Below are 21,102 nucleotides of genomic sequence, written 5' to 3' on the forward strand. Positions count from 1 at the left end.
CTCTCAAATCTGTCTAAATCTCTGGCAGTGAGCACTTCTCCTTTGCATCCCACCTCACAAGTGTGGCATATTAAGGTGCTGATTAGACAGCATGACTATTGCACAGGTGTGCCTTAGACTGCCCACAATAAATGGGCCCACAGGAGGGTGAGCCCATATGGCTTTTTCAGGCCACATGGGCAAAGGCCAGCCATCAGGCTCTCTCTGCAGCTGCAGTCACAACTGACAACATACAAAAAGGACGACGACCTGATGAATTTTCTTTAAAAATATCATTTTTAAAAATGGCTGCCAATATTTATTTCAGACAGGTTGACAATAATTACAGTTTACGGCATTCAAAAATCATGTTCAGCACTCAGCTGTTTTAGGGAGTACACCAAATACCATGTGTTATTATAATGTGGTCAACGGATCTTCACTTTGTCACAAAGTTCATCTGCTTTTCATGTTGGTGCATTTCCACATCTCATTGTTCAAGCAGCAGGTTTATCTCAAAAACATGCATTTCCCCCCCGAGGCTGGTAAGGCGTTAGAATATTCAACAGTTGCTTTGGTTTCAGACGTCAGTGATTGTGGCTAAATGCACATTTTTTCCTCATTTTCTCAAAAACAGATTCACTAACTGTCAATTTGTTTCCCGTTTTACTCTTAAAAAATATTACAATACCATTTGCTTCCATTGGGCTGGAGAGGCATCTGGGTGACAGTGATCACAACTTTGTACAGTTTGTTAAAAATCTACTCTACTATGTAACAGTATCTGTGTGAGGTGACCTGCACCCCTAGTGTCTATCAGTAGCTGAACATCTGTTGCGCAGAACTGCTTTGCTGCTGAGGGGTGGCTGGCTGGCTCTGGCTGGGCCGGCCTGGATCTGGGCCCTGGCTCTGGGCCTCCTGACTCTCCCCCTGTGCACCCTCCACCACTGGAGTGACCTGGCTGCCCTCAGCTGCAGGTACAGGCCTCCACGCCAGAGTCGGGGCCTCTAGCTGGTGGCCCATGGGGTTGACCAGAGTGGCGAGGTTGATGAAATGGGCGACGGACTGGGGTGTCCCGCCTCCAGCAGGACCTACAGTCTCTGGGATGAGTTCTGCAGACCGGTTGTGCAGCATAGCGGAGCCACTGACTGTGTCAAAGGTGACCGTGAGGATGGAGTTGTCCAGTGTGAGGGGCCGGTCGCTGGCTGTCAGGTGGCCCACGGCGACAGGCTGCAGGCTGGTAAACTGGGCAGGGGCGTGGCTGGTGATGGGCGTGACTGTGATGTTGGTCAGTCCCACTGAACTGTTGGGGGAGGAGGCTGACGGAGCACTGGGGTCGGTCAGAACCACCACCTGAAACGACAACAATGGAATCAATTGCAAGTCGATGATGAAAGCTGCTCATCTGCCGCTAAAGCACAAAACTGTTGTTATGATCTGAGTTTGTGAGGAACAGCAGCTGGCTGAGGTCGTGAGTCAAGCTCAGCCAGCGATCCAGGCAGACCAGCTGACTGAACTGAATCTTATTGCATTCACACAGCACCAAATGACAACAACGGTCACTTCAAGGTGATTTATCTTGTACAGACTTTACAATAATGCAGAGAAAACCCCAACAATTAGACACCACCCAGTGATCAAGCACTTGGTGACAGCGGGAAGGAAAAACTCCCTTTTAACAGGAAGAAATGTGTTGTTGCTGCTGCTGCCGCTCTCCTGGCCTCTTGGCTGCACATGTTAGGAAAGTTCCAGAACAGAGGCCAAATATAAATGACTGCAGCTGGAATAAAAGTCTTATATTGACTCAAGTGGACAGAAATAATGTAGTAAACACATCTGAAAAATGGAAAATAAATAAATAAAATTAGAAACTACGTCTTATTTCACATTTTTAAATCAAACTATTTAAGCATCATGCCACTTTGTGTAGTTATATTATTAAAATTGTTAAAGGTGTTTGAGCACATCTGTAATCACAAAGCCTCAGCTGTCAGTTGTGGCTTCAAGCGTTGCACTGCATTTGTGTAATTTCATAACACCGTCTCAACAGTAGGAAAACAATTGTATATTATAAATGGAATCATTTTGTGGTTTGACTGTGTGTTTTACACCTGCTTTACTCAACAGATCCACATTTTATCCTACGATTCCCAATGAAGTCATAACTACTAGGTCAACAATTACCAGAGTCGGCAATTTATTCGGTTGTGTAACATTATAGCCCATTCAAAAAAAAACTTTATTAGACAACTGCCACGTTTTTAGACAAATGCCACAGTTATTAAATGATGACTTCATATCAAATAATCAACAAAACAAGTGCAAATCCAGATTTATTCTGCCTTTCATCGGCAATGTCGAGCCAGCCGCCGTGGGGGACTTAAGGGCTCCTCAGGGAGAAAAACTTCAGTCTGTGTTTTCCTTTTTAATCAGGCCGCCTGCCTTTGTCCACTTATCGTGGTGTTCGGGGGAAAGAAATTGGACACGTTATTGTAGCGACAAAGCAGAATCTTCTGGGGGAAACGTGCACACGTACCTGCTGGATGCTCTGTACAGCAGAGCTCGTCTCAGTCTCGTCACCGACAATGACGGCGTTGAATTCTGACATGGCTTCGTGCCTTGGTTCAGCAAAGTCAACGTATTCATCGGACTCGGAGAGCTCCGGCTCAGCTGAGCTTCTCTGCTTCTTCTTGGGGTGTCGGGAAGGTCGACTGGGCCGCTCCTGAGACATCCCGTCTTTTTCCATGGTCAGAGAGGGCTGCAGGAAGTGAAACATCTTTAGTGTGCAGAAAAATGCAGATTTTAAGGCAGCTGACACCACAGACATACTTAGACAATATGGTTTCTTGTTGTTTGTCAATGTTTCCATAGCTACGCCTCCCTAAAACCACCTCGTTTGTCAATAAGGTCAAAGGTCAAGGTCAAATTTATTTATATAGAGATTGAAAATGTGACGTCATTCAAGGGTAAAACCGCAAAGAATTCTGGGAACTCGTGGCAAGAGGTACTAGCGCACGCAGGCTTTCAATTGAAATCAGTTACACAGCGATAAAAAGAAACACAAAAAACTGTCAAGAAGCTGTTGTATTATTAACTGCAATAGCCGGTCGCATGACAGCCACGGGAAGCCGACGGGTAAAGAGATCGTTTTTTATCGGATTACGTCGTTGAAGAGAAATTGTTTGAGCCATGTTTCCGAAGTAACAAAGAGGCGACGGATGGCCTGGATTGCAGCCATTCAAAGACCAAATATAACGTCCCAGAACACTCCAGCTCACAGGTTAGTCTGCTCCAAGCATTTCCACAAAGGTCAGTCTTCTGTTGTAGTTAATAAGTCATTTTTCATAACATAATTGGTGATATAGGTTACAAGCAAGTCTGGCGCTGAACAGAAATTGTGGCGCTATGCTCCTTTGTTTATTGTGCATAAATAGTGAATTGTCCTGACACAATATTGCGTTTCGCTTCATTTATTACCATGGTACATTGACAAAAACACATACTTTTATTCACAGGATAAAACAGTTCTTTTGTATCACTAATTGCCCAGTACGATTACAGCATACAGTATTATTGTCACTGCTACATTTCTGTAACGCTTACCAGAAATTATTTCCACTACTAATTAATTACCGTTGAGCTCAAAGGTCCTATTAATAAACGGTTAACAAATGTGTATTTATGAAGACGATTTGTGAGACTGGTGAACTTATGATACGTACGATGGTCTTTCATTCTACACGGTGCATTTCATGGTCCTGTACCCATCCGTCGGTAAACTGTTCCTGGGCTTGTTGCAGTGACCTGAAGTTACTAAACTTCATGAGTGTATGCACTCACTCCAAGAACCGTATGATTATAAATATGAGCGTGGTGAAAGTTGGGCAGCACGCTGACGTATTTTGTCCACTCTGTGTAAGGGTATAACCCTTTCACTCCTCTGATTTTTTTCCTCGTATCTTTTCTTTGCCTTTTCATCAAGTCTGTCTTTGTACAGACCGGCATTGTTATCCTTCGTTTTGTACATAACTTTTTTGGGGGGCAAAGAAAAAGCAAGAAGGTATTGGAACCGGAGAATGAACGTTTTGCGGTGCTGCAAATGCTTGCATTTGATGCGGTACTTGGATTGTTTTGCCACGAGTTACCGGCATGCAATGCGCGAAAGTCACGTGGTCTGTCAATCTCTATAGCACATTTCAAACAGCCGATGCTGCACAAAGTGCTTAACAATATAAAAATGGCATTAAAAAGCAACAATGTAATACAATAATAACAATAATAGGACAATAAAAGAATTAAAACAATAACTAAAACTATTTAAAATAAGAGCAGAATGCCTGGGTCATAGTGAGTTAAAAGCCAGGGCATAAAAATGTGTCTTTAGTAGTGATTTAAATTGTGTTTGTGCAGATCTCTGGGACCTGTCACAGAGAAGGATCTATCACCACGAGATTGGAGACAAGTCCGTGGGATGGACAGCATCTATTTTGAGCTCGACCTCGTGGTTTTTCCTGGAGCATAAACAGAGCGGAGCTCAGACAGGTAAGAAGGCGCTCGGGCGTTGAGAGACTTAAAAACAAAAAGTAAAAGTTTAAATTGGATCCTGTAGGAGACAGGAAGTGTAAAGAAGCTAAAACTGGGGTTATACGCTCTCCGTTTGGTACCAGTTAGCAGGCGAGCTGCTGCATTTTGGACCATCTGAAGACGATGGCTGGAGGCCCGGTGGTGTCAGAAATCCAGAATTTTATTCTAACCTGCACAATGCTGATAGATGACTCATTCATTGACAAATTTTCCTGAAGATCATCAAACTCGTCGAGTCTCACAGACACCACCTGTAGGCATATAGAAGGACAGCATTTCAGGTCGAGTCTGCCTTTCGAGTGCTGTAATGTGGGCCGTTTCCTCTCCGGTCTGACCCCACTCACCTCGGGATGTTTGCGTCGCAGGTGTCGGTTCATAGAAGCGCGAGTGGACACCTTTGTCCCGCAGAGGTGACACGACTGGGCCTCTACCTTTTCGTGGGTCAGGTGGACGTGCTTCTGCAGCATGTACTCGGTCAGATATTTCTTATCGCATGTGGGACATGTCCACGTCTTACCCACTGCAGCAGCAGAGAAGGAGAGGTCAGCTCAACAGCATCAGCTAGCATGAAGCCCCGAATTAAACCTTATCATATTCAATGTTGTGTGTAATGCACTCCATCTTTGCTTTGTGTTGTTGGATTTGTGTTCAAATCTCCAAGTCCTTCCCTGTCTTATTAAACTTTTGTTTAAGAAAGAAAACATTTTCCTAAAAATTGTTTGTAACTTTGCTTCATAGGTGTAGCTACTACTCTGACTGGCTGCATCACCACCTGGTACGGCAGCTGTAACGCTCTGGACCACAAAGCTGCAGAGGGGGGTGAGGACAGCACAGCGCATCACCAGGACTGAACTGGCAGCCATGCAGCATCTCTACAGACAGCGCTGCACGAGGAAGATGCAGCGGCTCCTCTCCGATCCAGCCAGACTTTTCTCAGTCCTGCCGTCCGGCAGGCGGTTCAGGAGCATTCAGACCCGCGCTCGCAGACGCAGAGACAGTTTCTACCCACAAGCCATCAGGCTTTCGAGCTGCTGACGTTCTGCACGCACCATTACACGCTCACTACAACTACAGGACTCTACACACTGTCACTTCAACAAACGCCACTTAAATGCTCGTTGCACAAGTTTTGCACAACATGCACATACCAACTTGTCTTAACTATTAAATATTTAGAGAATTTTTTTCTCTTTTATTATCATCATCATCATCATCATCAGTATTATTACTGCTATTTTCTTCTTAATATAACAGCACACTTTCTACATGTTCATGTAAAGCTGAGGAGCACGAGCCAAAGAATTTCATTATGTTTAAACGTGGCTACACTGTTTCTCCGTACATGACAATAAAACTCGAAACTACTGTTTAGTTAGCACCATGTAGCTAACATTACGCTAATCCAAAAATAGCAGGCGTTTACACGAAAGGATACAACGTGCTTCTTAAACCATAAGGTCCTGGCAGCAGCTGCATGTCACAGCTTTTTGGCAAGTTTACCTTTGGACCAAACTGCTTAGCTGTAACCACACGATTTTAGCCTTTATGCTAACTTAAGTCAACCTTCTTATTTTTGGGATCAAACAAAAGTTCCTCTTTCCTCTATTCATCAACAACTAATAAGAGCTAACTTACGTTTTCAAACTACAACAGTTAACATTAACAGCTAAAATTATTTTTGGTAAAATCACTTTAAATTATGACTAAAAGAAGATATTACATTACTACATATTACATTACATTTGAAGATTATAAGTAATAAGTTGCTTTCTGTGGGACTTTATCAGCCTCTCACTTCATTATGAAGGACTTTGGTCCAGTCCTGTTTACAATGTTCTGATTTAAATGTAGCAGGAAAGTAGATTCAGATGAAAGAGTTTCATGTTCAGTTTGTAATAACCGAGCAATGCACAGCAGTCTGGTTTTATGACGCCACAGTGACATGAAATACCTGTGTGGATGAGCTTGTGAGTCTCTAGTGTGGTCCTCTCACTGAAAGTCTTTCCACACAACTCGCACATGAAGTCCTTTATACCTGCAAGCACGGTGACACAAAAACAAGCACTGAGGGACAATGATGTGATTCTGTTAGGTGTGCTCGGTTCTTAGTGCTTTTTTTGCAGTATACATCCTTCATGTCTGTGACACACAAACACTTTTTCTTACTGCAATAGAGACAAGTGAGAACAATCGAGACAATTAGGGTAAAGACAGTGTGGTGGGGCTACACAGACAAAAACAATTACAGCGGCTGTGGGTGTATGACTGAGCATTAGTGCAGGTGTGTGTTTGTGTACATGGAAAAACAGAGTAACCAACCCATCATGCTTATGCTATATGTATGTGTGTGTCTGTGTGTGTTACACTAAGGTAATGCATTAAAATGAGCTCTATGTGTATACACTAGGGCTGCCACGATTAGTCGATTAGTCACGATTACGTTGACTATCAAAACCGTCGACGACTGATTTAATAGTCGACGCGTCGTTTGAAGCTTTGTAAGATCCCAAAAGACGCAGGAATAAGTAGTAGGATTTAAGAGTGTAGTAACGGACTGAAACAGAAGATGGCAGCACTGCATGTACAAGGATGCCAGCTGCCGTTAAACCCCGAAGAAGAAGAAGAAGAAGTTGTGTCCCAGAATTCATAGCGCAGCCCAGCTCAGTTTCCAACAATGGCGGCAGCTAGTTAGTTTTAATATTACTCTTATTATTCTTTCTGGGTCACAAAATAAACGTTTAACATATTTTCAGGCGAGAATGTAGCTGTGTAAACCTCAAATATCTGCTCAGTTTATCAAGACACCACATATTTTCAAAAGCGCTCCGACGTTTTCGGAGACGTCTGTTAGCCACTAGCTCGATAGCTAGCCGGGGGCTAGGCTAACTAGCGCCGTGAGAACACCGGACTCCCGGCAAATCGTTTTCAAACCCACCACCGTCTTTCGCTACTCAGGTTAAATATATACAAGACACTTAGATAACTTAAAAATGTTATTGTTTGGCTTTTTTTTGTATTTTATTTGTTCCTGAGTAAATCGGTTTGGCTGAGATTAAAGTTATAGTTTTTACACAGCTGAATAAACGTCAAGCAGACAGCTGATTATCAGAAGTGTGAGATGCTCCAGAATTTACTCCGGTGTCCTGTTATATTTTAGATAGCAAGGAGTTTATTAAACTTCACCAAAACAATCTGCAAATCTCATTAAAATTTAATAACTATCATCTTGTCTTTATTTTTAGTTAGCACATACCTTAAACACTTAAAGCTGTAAGCTAATGATAGTTATATAAGAGCAGATGCAGCTGGTGCAATAAGCTGTACGTCCAATGGATGATGATCTGACTAGTCGACTAATCACAAAAATAATCGGTGACTAGTCGACTATCAAAATACTCGTTTGTGGCAGCCCTAGTATACACACACATTCTCACTTACCTGTGTGTCTCTTGTAGTGTTTCAGCATGTTGACCTTTTGGGCAAACTTGCGCTTACACTCCTTGCACTCGTACTCTTTGATGCCCTTGTGGAGCTTCATGTGGTGCCTCAGAGCATGTTTGGTCTTCATACCTGGGCAGGCAAACGTTGACACAATCTCAGAAAAATTCAACCACCACCAGTTCAAGTCTACGTGTTCAGTTTACACGGTGGGAAAAGAGCAATGAGGCGTGCGATGACCTTTCCCGCACTCGGCGCACAGGTACTCTCGGTTGTCGTCGTGCACCCTGAGATGCTCCTTCAGCATGTCCTTTCTTGCAAACGATTTGCCGCATTTATCGCAGCCGTGGCTCTTCACCCCTGGATGAGTGAACAAACATCTTTTTTTTATTGTGACGTCACCTTTGCACAAACTCGCCCTGTGAGAGTTTGAGCCAGCGTAGGAACGTGCTGCCCTTGATTATACTTTCAGCTGCTTTGCTGAACAGAGGAACATTTTTATGCCATTATTTTATAAAAACACACATTTTAGCATTAAAAATGTGACTTCAATTAAAATCTTGTGGGATTAGCGTTTGGATGAAACATTGCAGAAACATAAAAGATTTTGCAGATTACCAGTAGTGTTCATTTAAAAACCTTACACTGGGTGGTAGGCGAATAAATTTGTTAGAATAAACATTTCACCTGTGTGGATGATCTTGTGCCTTTCCAGATTTCCAATGCTATTGAATATTCTCCCACAAATCTCACATGGATGGATGTACCTTTAGGAAAGAGCGAAACATTTGAAAATGATTTCTGCACATTTTTCTGACTTCATAGTTATTTAGTACCTTTATTTTGAAAAATACACAGTCTGTGCTAAAAATGACATCATTTCCTTTTAGGTGCAAGTCAGCAATTTCAGCTCTCACATGCATGAATGATTAGTAACTAGCACTCAATGGCTGATGCTATCTTTCCTCCTGTGAACATATTTAAAGGAATCAGATGATTTCTTCTCATCACCAGATTTCAAAAGTACTTCTTTATACAATTATACACAAGACCCACAAGACTGTGACTAGCATTTGTACTTGCTCGCTTCCTACAGTCTTACTTCTGCACCGAAGGGTCGGGCAGCTGCTCTCGGTGGATGACCAGGTGAGCGTTGTAAGTGGCTTTGAGTGCAAAGCGTCGGTTACAGATCCCGCAGCCGTAGGCTTTCTCCTTGTGCTGCTCCATGATGTGCTTCAGGTACTCTTTTCCTTTTGCAAAGGACAGCTGGAGACAAGAAGCAGGACATGTGTTATTTGTGTGGGACACAGGGATGCGTGGTGCTCCATGTGACTGCAGAGTTTCTCCGTGACGGTCGGAAGATTGCTTACTTGGCATTTCTTGCAGTTATATTTATGGTGCTCTGGGTCATCTTCATCTTCATCCTCGTCTGTTTCGTCACTGTCGTCCGCTGAGATGCCGATCTTCTTGATGAAGACTTCCCTTTCCTGCTCGTCCATTAAGGCGATGTCCTGAAATAAAAGGATGTCATTCAACCTGATGAACGGCAGGTATCTGGAGAGCACCTGAGCATTTCTGTGTTTATCTTTTCTTATCTGAGTAGCAGTGCTTCTGATTTTTTTTTAAATATGTCACCTTTTCTATAATTTAGAGAAATGGTGAGATTCTGACTGAGGACATGTAAATGTATAGAATAATACTGAATCAGAGATGGAGCACATTTTGATACCTGATCTGAGTCAAAGTGGCGTCCCTCTAATTCATGTAAATCCTTGTGTGTGTGATTAAAGTGGAAGCCAAGTACTCAAAGGCCCAAGGCCCATAAAGCGTTCTGAATTTGTGCAGCTAGATGTGCAGCGGCGCTGTTAAACGAGTGGAACAGACTCTACATGCGTCGTTGGTCCTGTGGAATAAGCAGTGGTGCAGCTTTCATCCAGAAATCCTGCATTTTTGTAATATACTGAAACACAAACTCTTTGATCTTGTGATGAAGCAGCAGCTTCTCTGTGAATGAACCCTTCAAAAGGTCTGATCATGTTGCAGGTTTCACCTTGAAGTGCACGTGAATGTGGTCTCGGAGGACGTCTACACGGAAGAACTTGCGGCCGCAGATCTCACAGGTGTACTTTTTATCGCCGTGAGTCAACAGATGCTTGTTCATGTTGCTCCTGCAGGAGAACACCTGCGCGCACACAGAAACACACTGCAGTGAAGCAGGTGCACAATGAAGTGATGCCATAAGCCGACATGCGCAGACGGCTTACCTTGCTGCAAATGGGACAGGGTGACGGCTCCTTCCTGTACTTGGTCCCTTCTTCTCCATTGGCCTCCAGCTCCTCTCTCTTCATGTGCTTTGGTCCTGTGCGGATGGATTTTAGGTTTAGTTTAGCGAAGAGCGTCAGGGCCAACAGGAGAAATCCATCTAAACGGTGCAAAAATGCACCAGGCTGCTCAGCTCTGACTTGGTCATCTGTGTGTTTGTCGAATCCTTCTCAGTTTTATGAAATCGTTTACACAGTGAGATTCGATATGATTACCACTAACAATGCCAGAGTAATGCAATCATATGAACGGCTGCAAATAACTGTTTGATATCATTTGTTGCTGCCTGGCTAAACTCACAAAACAACAAATCACTTAATATTTGCTAAACAGTGATTAAATAGCTGTCATGGTACGGTTAAAAGTATTCTCTGAACCCCTACAGTAAAGCATGGCGGTGGCTGCATCAGGCTGTGGGGGATGTTTCTCAGCAACAGATCAAACCAGCTGGAGTCGAACACACAGAACAACCTGCAGAGATCTGACCAATAGTTTTGCTCACACAGCACCAAGTCACAGTTGCCTCGAGACTCTTCCTATTTGCGAGGACCCAACAATAAAACAGAGAAAACCCCAACAATCAAACGACCCCCTATGAGCAAGCAGAACACGGCTCAGGGGAGAAAGACGGGACAAAAGAGACACTGTGGAAGAGCCAGAGATTAAAAACGACTAATGATTAATGCCGAGTGTTGCGTAAGCACACACAGAGTGAAATGAGGTGAACGAAGGCTTATTGTGCCTTAGCTAAGGAATAGCTCAGGGTCACATGACTATAAGCTTTATCAAACGGGAAAGTTTGAAGCCTAATCTTTAGAGCAGAGTCTGGTGTCCAAACTGGAAGCTGAAGGCTCTGTCTCCCATTCTACTTTTAAATACTCTAGGAACAACAAGTAGGCCTGCAGAGCGAGAGCGAAGTGCTCTAATAGGGTGATATGGTACTACAAGGTCTATAAGCAGTGTTGGGAAGGTTACTTTTAAAATGTATTCCATTACAGATTACAGATTACATGCCCCAAAATGTATTCTGTAACGTATTCCGTTACGTTACTCAATGAGAGTAACGTATTCTGAATACTTTGGATTACTTAATATATTATCATGCTGTTTACAACTACATGAATGTACTATTGCTGTGATTTATTACTGTTACTGAAGGTCCGCGGCTCCGAACCGTAGTAAAGGGACCTCTGACTAATACGGTGGGTTCTGTGTCGGCTCGTAGCTGAAAACTAGCTTTACTTTGTTGTCTGGGTCAACTTTGCTAGCAGAGACAGAGAGAGGCGTTGAAAGGCTGCTCCAACAGAACTTATTGTTTCAGAGGAAAACACGAACACGGTGTACAGTCGAGTCTTAATAGCTTACTTACAGCTGGGCTCGTCAGGCACTCTTCTTGGCTGCAGTGGTTATTATTATATTTACATGCTTCCAGCTCCCGTTTCTGCTCGATGACAGCTCGTACTTTTCGACTCTCCTTTTCCTCTCTCCTCGCTCACAGACACTAGTGCAGCAGTCCGTTCTCCCTGCAGCACGGACTACACTGCCCATGAAGCTACATTCTGCATTCTGCCTATTAGCTTAGCACAGCAACAACAACAAAAAGGCCTCTCTCACCCAGGAAACACACAGAGCGAGAGCGTCACCCTGTAACCATGGTAACCGTAACGCTGCCGCCTGGAACAACAGAACGTAGCTGTCAAACAAAACCCAAACAGTCCTGACCCGCCACAATATGAAACAGGGAAGTACCGCCGTGTAATCCATTTATTTCAACAAAGTAACTGTATTCTAAATACCACCTTTTTAAACGGTAACTGTAACGGAATACAGTTACTCATATTTTGTATTTTAAATACGTAACGGCGGTACATGTATTCCGTTACTCCCCAACACTGACTATAAGATAAGATGGGGCCTGATTATTTAAGAAGCTGTTTGAGCTACATGGACACATGAACTTTGGAGTAGTTTGCAGAAAATCTCTCTGTTCTAAAAACCTTAAAGGTTCAGGCCTACAGAGTCTCCAGTTGCAGACTTGACTGCGAGACGTTTCCCGTTTCTTGCATAATCACGGTGACTGATAAGACCAGCGCCATGACTGCCTGGGAGGGAGTTTAACTATCCATACTCTGATTTATTTATTCTTAAATAGCGTTAATAATCAAACGCTGCTCTGTGTTCTCGTGGACTCACCCAAACCGTGCCTCCTGTGGTGCTCCTGCATCACGTCTTTGCGGTAGAACATCTTGTTGCAGATTTCACAGGAGTAGAGCTTCTCGCCGTGCTTCTTCTTGTGCTTGGAGAGGTTGCTGTTGGTGGAGAAGAACCGCGAGCAGATGTCACACTGGAACGTCTTGTCGTCTGGAGTGAAGGAATGAAAAGAGGAAGGTTAGAAATGCGATCAGACACAAGGGGGAAACAGAAAAGAGGCAAACCTACCTGTCCGGCAGTTGTGGAACTTTAAGGCATTTTCCAGGCGAAAAGATTTCTCACACGTGTTGCATTTGTACTTGTACTCTTGGTCAGGCTGTCGGGGGGATAAACACACGACGTCATTAACCGCCGGAGCGGCTGAAACCCTCGATCCGGCCGTTCGAAACGCACTTACCACGTTCTTGCTGTGCTTGTATGAGATGTGCTGCTTCAGGCTCTCCTTACGGCTGAACAACTTGTCACATTCATCGCACTTGAACAGCTTATCACCTGCCGACCACACATGAAGGGACCTTTTAGTAAACACACTCCTCCTGAATTGATCTCTATCTGGAGATGACGCCATCGCAGCCACAACGATACCGTGAGATCGGATGTGTCTGTTGAGGTTGCTGCTGTTCTGGAAGACCTTGTTGCAGCGGGGGCAAGCGTAGACCTTCTTGTGCTCTCTGGCTCTGTGCCTCTTCAGGACAGGCCCGCTGTCTGGAGCGCTCAGCGGGCTGCTGTTCTCTGCCGCTCTCGTTCCCCCCTCTGCCGCTACAGGCTCCGAGCTCACCAGTGGGGGCTTCACATCTGCACACATCAGGAACCCAACGTCAAAGTCGATGGAGCAACCGTAGATGAGCTCATGTTGCACACTTGATCGTTTTACGCCCTTATTGCAAAATTAATCATATTCATTTTTCACCTCAACATCCTACATGCGATGCTCTGTAATGACAAGGTGATGACGTTTGTTTGAAATATAACATGTGCATAAATATTCACAGCCTTTGCTCGATACCTTGGTAGCTTGGAAGCACCTTTGGCAGCGATTACAGCCTCAAGTCTTTTTGAGTATGACGCTACAAGCTAGCACGCCTATTTTTGGGGCAGTCTTAAATAATCAGGCCCCATCTTATCTTAATGACCTTGTAGTACCATATCACCCTATTAGAGCACTTCGCTCTCGCTCTGCAGGCCTACTAGTTGTTCCTAGAGTATTTAAAAGTAGAATGGGAGGCAGAGCCTTCAGTTTTCAGGCCCCTCTTCTGTGGAACCAGCTTCCAGTTTGGATTCGGGAGACAGACACTATCTCTACTTTTAAGATTAGGCTTAAAACTTTCCTTTTTGCTAAAGCATATAGTTAGGGCTGGACCAGGTGACCCTGAATCCTCCCTTAGTTATGCTGCAATAGATGTAGGCTGCCGGGGGATTCCCATGATGCATTGAGTTTTTCCTTTCCAGTCACCTTTCTCACTCACTATGTGTTAACAGACCTCTCTGCATTGAATCATATCTGTTATTAATCTCTGTCTCTCTTCCACAGCATGTCTTTATCCTGTCTTCCTTCTCTCACCCCAACCAATCACAGCAGATGGCCCCGCCCCTCCCTGAGCCTGGTTCTGTTGGAGGTTTCTTCCTGTAAAAAGGGAGTTTTTCCTTCCCACTGTCGCCAAAGTGCTGCTCATAGGGGGTCATATGATTGTTGGGCTTTTCTCTGTATCTATGAAGCGCCTTGAGGCGACTTTTGTTGTGATTTGGCGCTATATAAATAAAATTGAATTGTTTCCCACTTTCCTTTGCAGAATCTCTCAAGCTCCAGCAGTTTGGATTGGGAGTGTTGGTGCACAGCCATTTTCAGCTCTTTCCAGAGACGTTCAGCCAGGTTCAACTCTGGGATGTGACCGGGCCATTGAGGGAAATGTCTAAAGCCACTCCTCTGTTATCTTGGCTGTTTAGGGTCATTGTCCTGTTAGAACAGAGGTGGAGGAACTGCAGGTGTCCTGCAGGTTTTAGATGTGTCTTTGATCCAACAGCTGATTTAAATGGCTAAATGACCTCCTCAACATGTCTTGAAGTTCTCCAGACCTGGTAATGAACTAATGATTTGATTCAGGTGTGTTGACCTGCAGGTTTTAGATATCCCCACCCCTGTGTTAGAAGATGAACCTTCACCCTAGTCTGAGGTCCAGAGCGCTCTAGCAGGCTAACATCCACATCATGCCTCTGTGCATCGCTGCATTGACCTTTACCTCCACCCTGACTAGTCTCCCAGTTCCTGCTTCTGAACAACATCCCCACAGCGCGATGCTGCTGCCACCATGCTTCACTGTAGGGATGAGATCATCCACGTGATGAGCGGTTTCACTTGGCATTCAAGCCAAAGAGTGTAATCTTTGTTTCATCAGACCAGAGAACTTAGTTTCTCATGGTCTGAGCGTCCTTGGGGTGCTTTTTGGAAAACTATAGGTGGGCTGTCATGTGACTTTTACTGAGGAGTTTCTGTATGGCTTCTCGAAAAAGTAGAAAAGTACACGTGAGATCCCTCTTTTCCCCCGGTGGTGATTTGATACAGCGCAGGTTTTGCCACTTTGGAAAAGTAATTGCATGAAGGGACAACATGTTTTTTCCATTAACCCTTTAAGACCTACCATAGAACCAAGTCCGCCAGAGCTTATATTATATGTTTACATGCTGTGGAGCCATTTTTGGGAGCATTTCAAGTTGCTATACATCAATACAACCATTACAGCCCAGATTTTAATAATATGTCTGCATTAAGTGCATAGTAATTACATTAATTGCAAAAAAGTGCAATAAACTACAAAAAAAATGTAAAATCATTTTTGTTTTTTTAACATATATTTCTAGTTAGAGAAATTTAAGAGGCTTATCCCTCAAAACTGTAAATACAAAAAAGTTGCACAAAATAGTTTCCCACCACAGGAAATTTATTTTGAGTGTCTTCATAGTTTTATTTTTGAAATACACCAATTTTTATATACTGCAGGAAAAACGAAAATAAATATTATAATGCAAATTTGCAAAAAAGCAGCATATGCATCAAAATAAACTATTTCCAGCAGTGCAATATGAGTCCTAAGCATCCCAGAAACCACACAGAAAGTCATAAAGTCAAACATAACTTTTAAAAACACCAGTATAGGTTCATGAGGCCCTGATGGTAAAAAACTACATTTCCACAAAAATGACGTCACTTCCGGTTTCGGGCAGGTCATGGCGGACATGCGATAGTTCGTGCTGACGTCTATTCCAACGTAGGAAGTGTTATGAACAGCTGATCGGATCAGCAAAGCGTGTTTCTGGAATATTATGTTTTTGTTGCTGCAAGTGCTTTTTATGCAGTTTTTGCAAAACTATATGTGGAAGGAAACTGTGACCGAGGACAAGCTGATGGCATAAGATGTAAGTACAACTCCTCCGGTTTCATATGCAAAAAAATGATTGCGCTAGCTCACGTGGTTGCAGAGCTACCGGGATTTAAAAATAGTTACGCAAAACAGAGCGTGCTGCTCTGACCGGTTTTAAAGGGTTAAGTAAACCAGAGACCTGAGACGTTCCTGGCTCGACGTGTTTAGTGGGCACACATCTTTGTTCAGATGGACTGTGATTGGTTGGTGACTTTGTGAGCTGGATGGATACAAGGAGCCTCGTCTGCGTTGACACTGGGCGATTCACCTCAGCACTGCAGGATCTTCATGCATTAACTGTCTTTGTGTCTTTTCTGTGTTGTTCTGTGGTGCAGACGCAACTCTACAACACTTGTTGCTTTGTTCTTGGTCAACATTACTTGTTACAGCGGACGATGATCTGCTTCAAAGAACAAGCGCTTCACCTCCTGCTGTGCTACACATTTGAATTTGATCTGTCTTAACGTCGTGATTATATCCAGAAACTTTGAGCTGTGCTGTGCAGGAAACAGGCGCTGACCGAGGGAACACTCGATCTACTTTTGCTTTGTGTTTTAACTGGTGCAGCATGCATTCTAAATATCATGCGATCATCTTCATTTAACCGCTGCAAGCCAGAATATGTTTCACCAAGTTTCTTTTTGCCCAAGCCTGACTCTCTCTTTCTTCTCACCTCTGTTTTTGCTTGCTGCAGCTGCAGCACCGGGCCTGCGTCCTTTAGCCCTCCTCCCTCGGCTGTGCCCTCTCTTGGGGCTGGGCTGAGCTGCAGGGGACCTGCCCTCCTCCTCATCAGGACCAACCAGGCATTCCCCCTGGGGCAGGAGTTGCTCCGCTGGAAGCACCGTTACCGTCTTTACCTCATTGAGGTGGCTCAGCATGTCGCCTGTGATCCACAGAAAAGGGGTAGATGAGTCAGCGTGTGCGATCATGACGCAGCGTTTTGTTCAGCTTTTGAACGGGTGAACATGTGGCGTTCACTCATGCTGGACTCGCTGCCAGAACAAAAAGCTGCTGAAAAATTGATGCAGTTAAAAGAAAAAACAGATTATAATCACAAACTTAGCTAAAATATGGGAAAACATTTCAAAGACGTGAACTGGAGGTGGTGGGTGTTTTTAATGATCATACCTGTGCTGCTGTCTTCAGCCGCTGGAGGCATGTGGGCTCCACTTTTCTCTGAGATCTCAGATTTAGCAGATGGAGCTGTTGCATCTGATTGAAAAAGAGAAAAACCAGAAGATGTAACTCTCACAGTTTCCATGGTACCCCAACAGCATCCGTGCTGTAACCAAATCTACCAGGTGGAGGCAGCGGTGGCTGAAGCGGGGGTTTCAGCATGGGCTTCTCCATCTTCTTGGCGTAGAACGCTCCATACCAGACTCTCAGCTCTGTTCCTGGCAGCACATCCTGGGAAACACAACAGCGGCAGGTGGATCAACAAATCAGTCCGCTTACAGAGGCGAAGGAGCCACACAGGTTTCAGGTGGAGGAAGATACCTGGGAGGTGTTGAAGTACAATTCGTCATCCTGCTGGTAAGCCGTCAGATTCTGGTGCTTGTGGTCGCTGGCAGGTCGCACCAGCATCATCCAGTTGCAGTCCTCCTCACTGCTGGAGTCGAAACACACCACTACACCGTCCTTCTTGAAGATCTGCCCAACGACAGAGAGAGGACCAAGAAGGAAGTTAAAGTTAAAAACCACATGCACAGTTTAAAGCAGGGGGTTTAAGTGCACCTTCAGGGGGAACACTCCTTCCTTCTCCAGGTGGGGAACCCTCTTTGCTTCAAAGGGCCCAAACCGAGTCCTCTTGACCAGCCGGTGCAGGACAAACACCCCCTCCTCTCCATTTCCCATCTCTCTGATCTCCAGGCTGTCCGGAAGAGACGACCTGATCCAAGGAAAGAGCAACATGGCATAAACTCCTGATTGCTGTCTGTTCAGCATGTAAGCTAAAAGCATGATAAAAGCTCAAAGCGACCTCACTCTTTACTCTCAACTCTCCATCATCACCAGTCACAACCCCCAACCTGCTACTGCAGACTCCTCCCAGAAGCTTCTTCCTGTTAAAACAGGGACTGTTGCTGCCGCTGTTGCTAAGTGCTTGATCACAGAGGATGATCTGGTTATTGTAGGGTCTTTACAATAACAAGGCCAGCCTCCTGCCTGTCTGCCTTCTTGTGATCCCTTAGTTTCAGCATCACTTGATTCAGTATGCTGACTACTTAAAATGCTGAAAAATGGTGTGTCCTCCCCTTTTGAGCAATTTTGTGCAATATTATAGACAGAAGCCCCAATGATGCAAAATATCAGAGAAAGAGAGAGTGAGAAACTGCAGGCTGAGGCTCGAGGAAGGCAGCTGTATGCTTGTGAGAAGAAAGCATAGAGTGAGAAATCTATTATGTTTAAAGGGTTTAAAAAGTTCCACATTTAGGATGAAGCTTCAAGTGGCAGAAACACAACCACCCACAGTGGGATACTTGGACAATCTAAAGGTCTAGAACAGCAATAAGGTGACACATGAATGGGGTTTGTAATTTCACAGGTCAGGATGACGTCAGCGCTAGCAGGGATCGATGTTTCTCCTTCTTTGGTTTTGCTCTGATTGAATCTTTAAAAAGAAACTTGAGTTCAAAGAATGGCCCAAACCCCCACCTGACACCTCCAGCTGTCACTCACCGAGCTCGGCTGAGGACGAAGGAGTCCTGGACAGTCACCACCGGCCCAAGTTCAGGACACTCAGAGTCATGGTACTGGCCACAGTCCTCGCACCCTGTCAGATACACACATCACATCTGTCTTCATAGTGCTTTAACACACACACACACACACACACACACACACACACAGTAAGGGCTGGAGTCATACTCACAGATGAACTCATCTGGTGTCTGTTCAGCCATTATGCCAACCTACAGAGAAGGAAAGTGTTTGCATGTTTACCAGAAAGCACGCAGAGAGCAGAGCAGCAGCCGGGTCGCGCTCAGTTTTACTGCATTTACACGAAGGAAGTACTTTAACGAGTGTTTCAGGATGTAACTGAACTTCTGAGCCTGCTCATCGCTTAATGTGGGACCCTTCAGGTGTACGTGAATGCATCAGCCCTACCGGCTGCACACTAGTGTCTTATGAAAACATTAACTGGTTTTTGGTCTACGCGAAACAGTTGACGCGTGTATTTGAACATATGCAGCCCGGAGAATAGACGGGATCCAGGATTTGAGTCGTTCCCAAACTCTAGCCGGGTTTTAACTCCGATCTGAGCGGCTCCTCTTTGCTAAAATGTAACAAAGAACAGTCGGCATGGCGGATGGACCGGAGACGCAAACCCCCAAACCGGAGTCAATGCTATTCAACGGCCGCCAGTGTGTGGTGGAGGCGTTTCGGGTAAACTCGGACCGAACCGGACGGATCAGCTGCACCTTTACTACCAAACTGCGTCTCCATTTGGTAGAAAGGCGGCGTGTATTGGTCGGGAAACACGTTACCTTTTCTGCAAAACCCCTTCATTTACCAAATCCTGACTCCGGGTTCCAATCCGCTCCAGAAACGGCGCAGGACCGGAAACGAGCTGCCCCGACTGCATTATGGGAAATGTAGGCGCAACACAATGGCGCCAACCTAGGACCTACTACCTCATACGTGTAACAGTTTTTAGTCTTATAGAAACTACAGAAGTTAACAAAAGTGTGCACAAAATACTAAAAGGCAGCATGTTAGCGTATGCTGCTGCTTAGAACTACTTTATCAAACGTTTCGCTTTGTTTCAGTCTAACAACACATTCAATGAAAATTATATTTCAGTGTCAAGAAGCTTTTTACAATGTTGTCTTTGTACCAAAACGTCTTTCTATAAGCAAAGTGATGAAACACATGGAACAGTGCCAGCTTACTAAAGTGTACTAGTTAAATATTTGGAGTTTCTTTGACATTTTCTCTCTTTTGAATTTTTGATTAATATGGACTCTTTTTTGAGATTAGCCCACTTATTATATTTGTTATAACTTCACAGTTACTAAATTCTAATATGATAAACTATATAATAAAACTGTAACTTTGTCTCCTTATGTTAGCACTCAGAGTGGGCATGTCTGAAGGACTGTACTAACAGCTGACAGATAGCCTGTCATAGTTGTTGCATGAAGTTGTGATAGTCTGGACATGTGCGGAGGACAGATAGTGAAGGTTGGACCATTGAGGCAATCAGTTGCTGTAATTGTTTGAGGTCTGACAACAACAGACATTTACTCGTTGTTCTAGGGGGTTAGAAAAATATCGACATAAAAGGCACGATATACTCACCAGCCACTTTGTTACATCCAACTGCTTCATTCATTTATTCATGCAAAGATCCAGTCAGCCAATAACATGGCAGCAACTAAGCTTATGCTTCTTCCTGCTCCTTTTTGAACATGAAAGTTTTTTGTAGTTGTGGTTGCTCGTTTTCCTTTTGTTTTGCTTTGTTCATTTGTCTCTTTTAATTCTATGTTGTTGTACTTTTTCAACATGTTCAAAATAAAGATTCAATCAAATCAAACTCAAGGCGTTGAGGCGTGTACAGATGGCTAAGACGGTCTGTTGAAATTCAAACCAAACATCAGAAGGAGGAAGAAAGGTGATTAAAGGGACCTCCATAATTGTGGCTTTGTTGTTGGTGACAGACAGGCTGGTCCGAGTACTTCACAAACTGCTGATCCCACACAACCATCTCTACAGTTTACAGAGAAAAAGTCAGAAAAAGAGAAAATATCCAGTGATGTTTATTTTAGGTTAAAGCTGAATGGCCAGACTGGAAAACTGTAAATCAAATCACCACTTGTTTCAACCAGAAGAGCATCTCTGAATGCAAAACCCTGCGGCAGGTTGGCCACAGCAGCAGAAGACCACACGGGGTGCCATGCTGTCAGCAAAGAACAGGAAACCAAGGGTACAATTTGCGCAGGCTCACAAAAACATAGCTTAGTCTGATGAGTCTCAGTTTCTGCAACCACGTGTGGATGTGGAAGTTAGTATAAATAACACAACAGCATGAATCCACTCCGTCTTGTATGGTTCAGGCTAGGGATGCACCGATACCGATACTGGTATCGGGTATCGGGGCCGATACTGTAAAATGTGTGTGTACTCATACTCGTAAAAGTTAACCGATACCATG

The 21,102-nt window shown here is 44.2% G+C and overlaps 1 protein-coding gene across 2 annotated transcripts; it reads right to left on the bottom strand.

Annotated features, from left to right (window-relative positions):
- Positions 1-292: 292 nt before the first annotated feature.
- On the bottom strand, positions 293-19,504 carry prdm15 (PR domain containing 15). 2 transcript variants are annotated; one of them, XM_087847051.1, is made up of 24 exons: positions 19,436-19,504; positions 18,820-18,859; positions 18,627-18,720; positions 17,685-17,838; positions 17,448-17,600; positions 17,249-17,357; positions 17,079-17,162; positions 16,624-16,833; positions 13,120-13,329; positions 12,935-13,026; positions 12,763-12,850; positions 12,517-12,684; positions 10,266-10,360; positions 10,052-10,183; positions 9,372-9,512; positions 9,104-9,267; positions 8,689-8,768; positions 8,242-8,361; positions 8,002-8,133; positions 6,515-6,598; positions 4,908-5,083; positions 4,734-4,814; positions 2,516-2,737; positions 293-1,332 (listed from the first exon to the last, which is right to left on the bottom strand). In XM_087847051.1, exons 2-24 carry the CDS (start codon positions 18,848-18,850, stop codon positions 796-798), a joined length of 3,357 nt encoding a protein of 1,118 aa, XP_087703177.1. In that variant the 5' UTR covers positions 18,851-18,859; positions 19,436-19,504; the 3' UTR covers positions 293-795. The 2 variants fall into 2 exon arrangements, with proteins under 2 accessions (XP_087703177.1, XP_087703176.1); XM_087847050.1 differs by having other exon boundaries at positions 12,932-13,026.
- Positions 19,505-21,102: the final 1,598 nt, after the last annotated feature.

The sequence above is a fragment of the Neolamprologus brichardi genome, chromosome 10 (genome assembly GCF_056152115.1).
Source record: "Neolamprologus brichardi isolate AB-2024 chromosome 10, ASM5615211v1, whole genome shotgun sequence".
Taxonomy (NCBI): Eukaryota; Metazoa; Chordata; class Actinopteri; order Cichliformes; family Cichlidae; genus Neolamprologus; species Neolamprologus brichardi.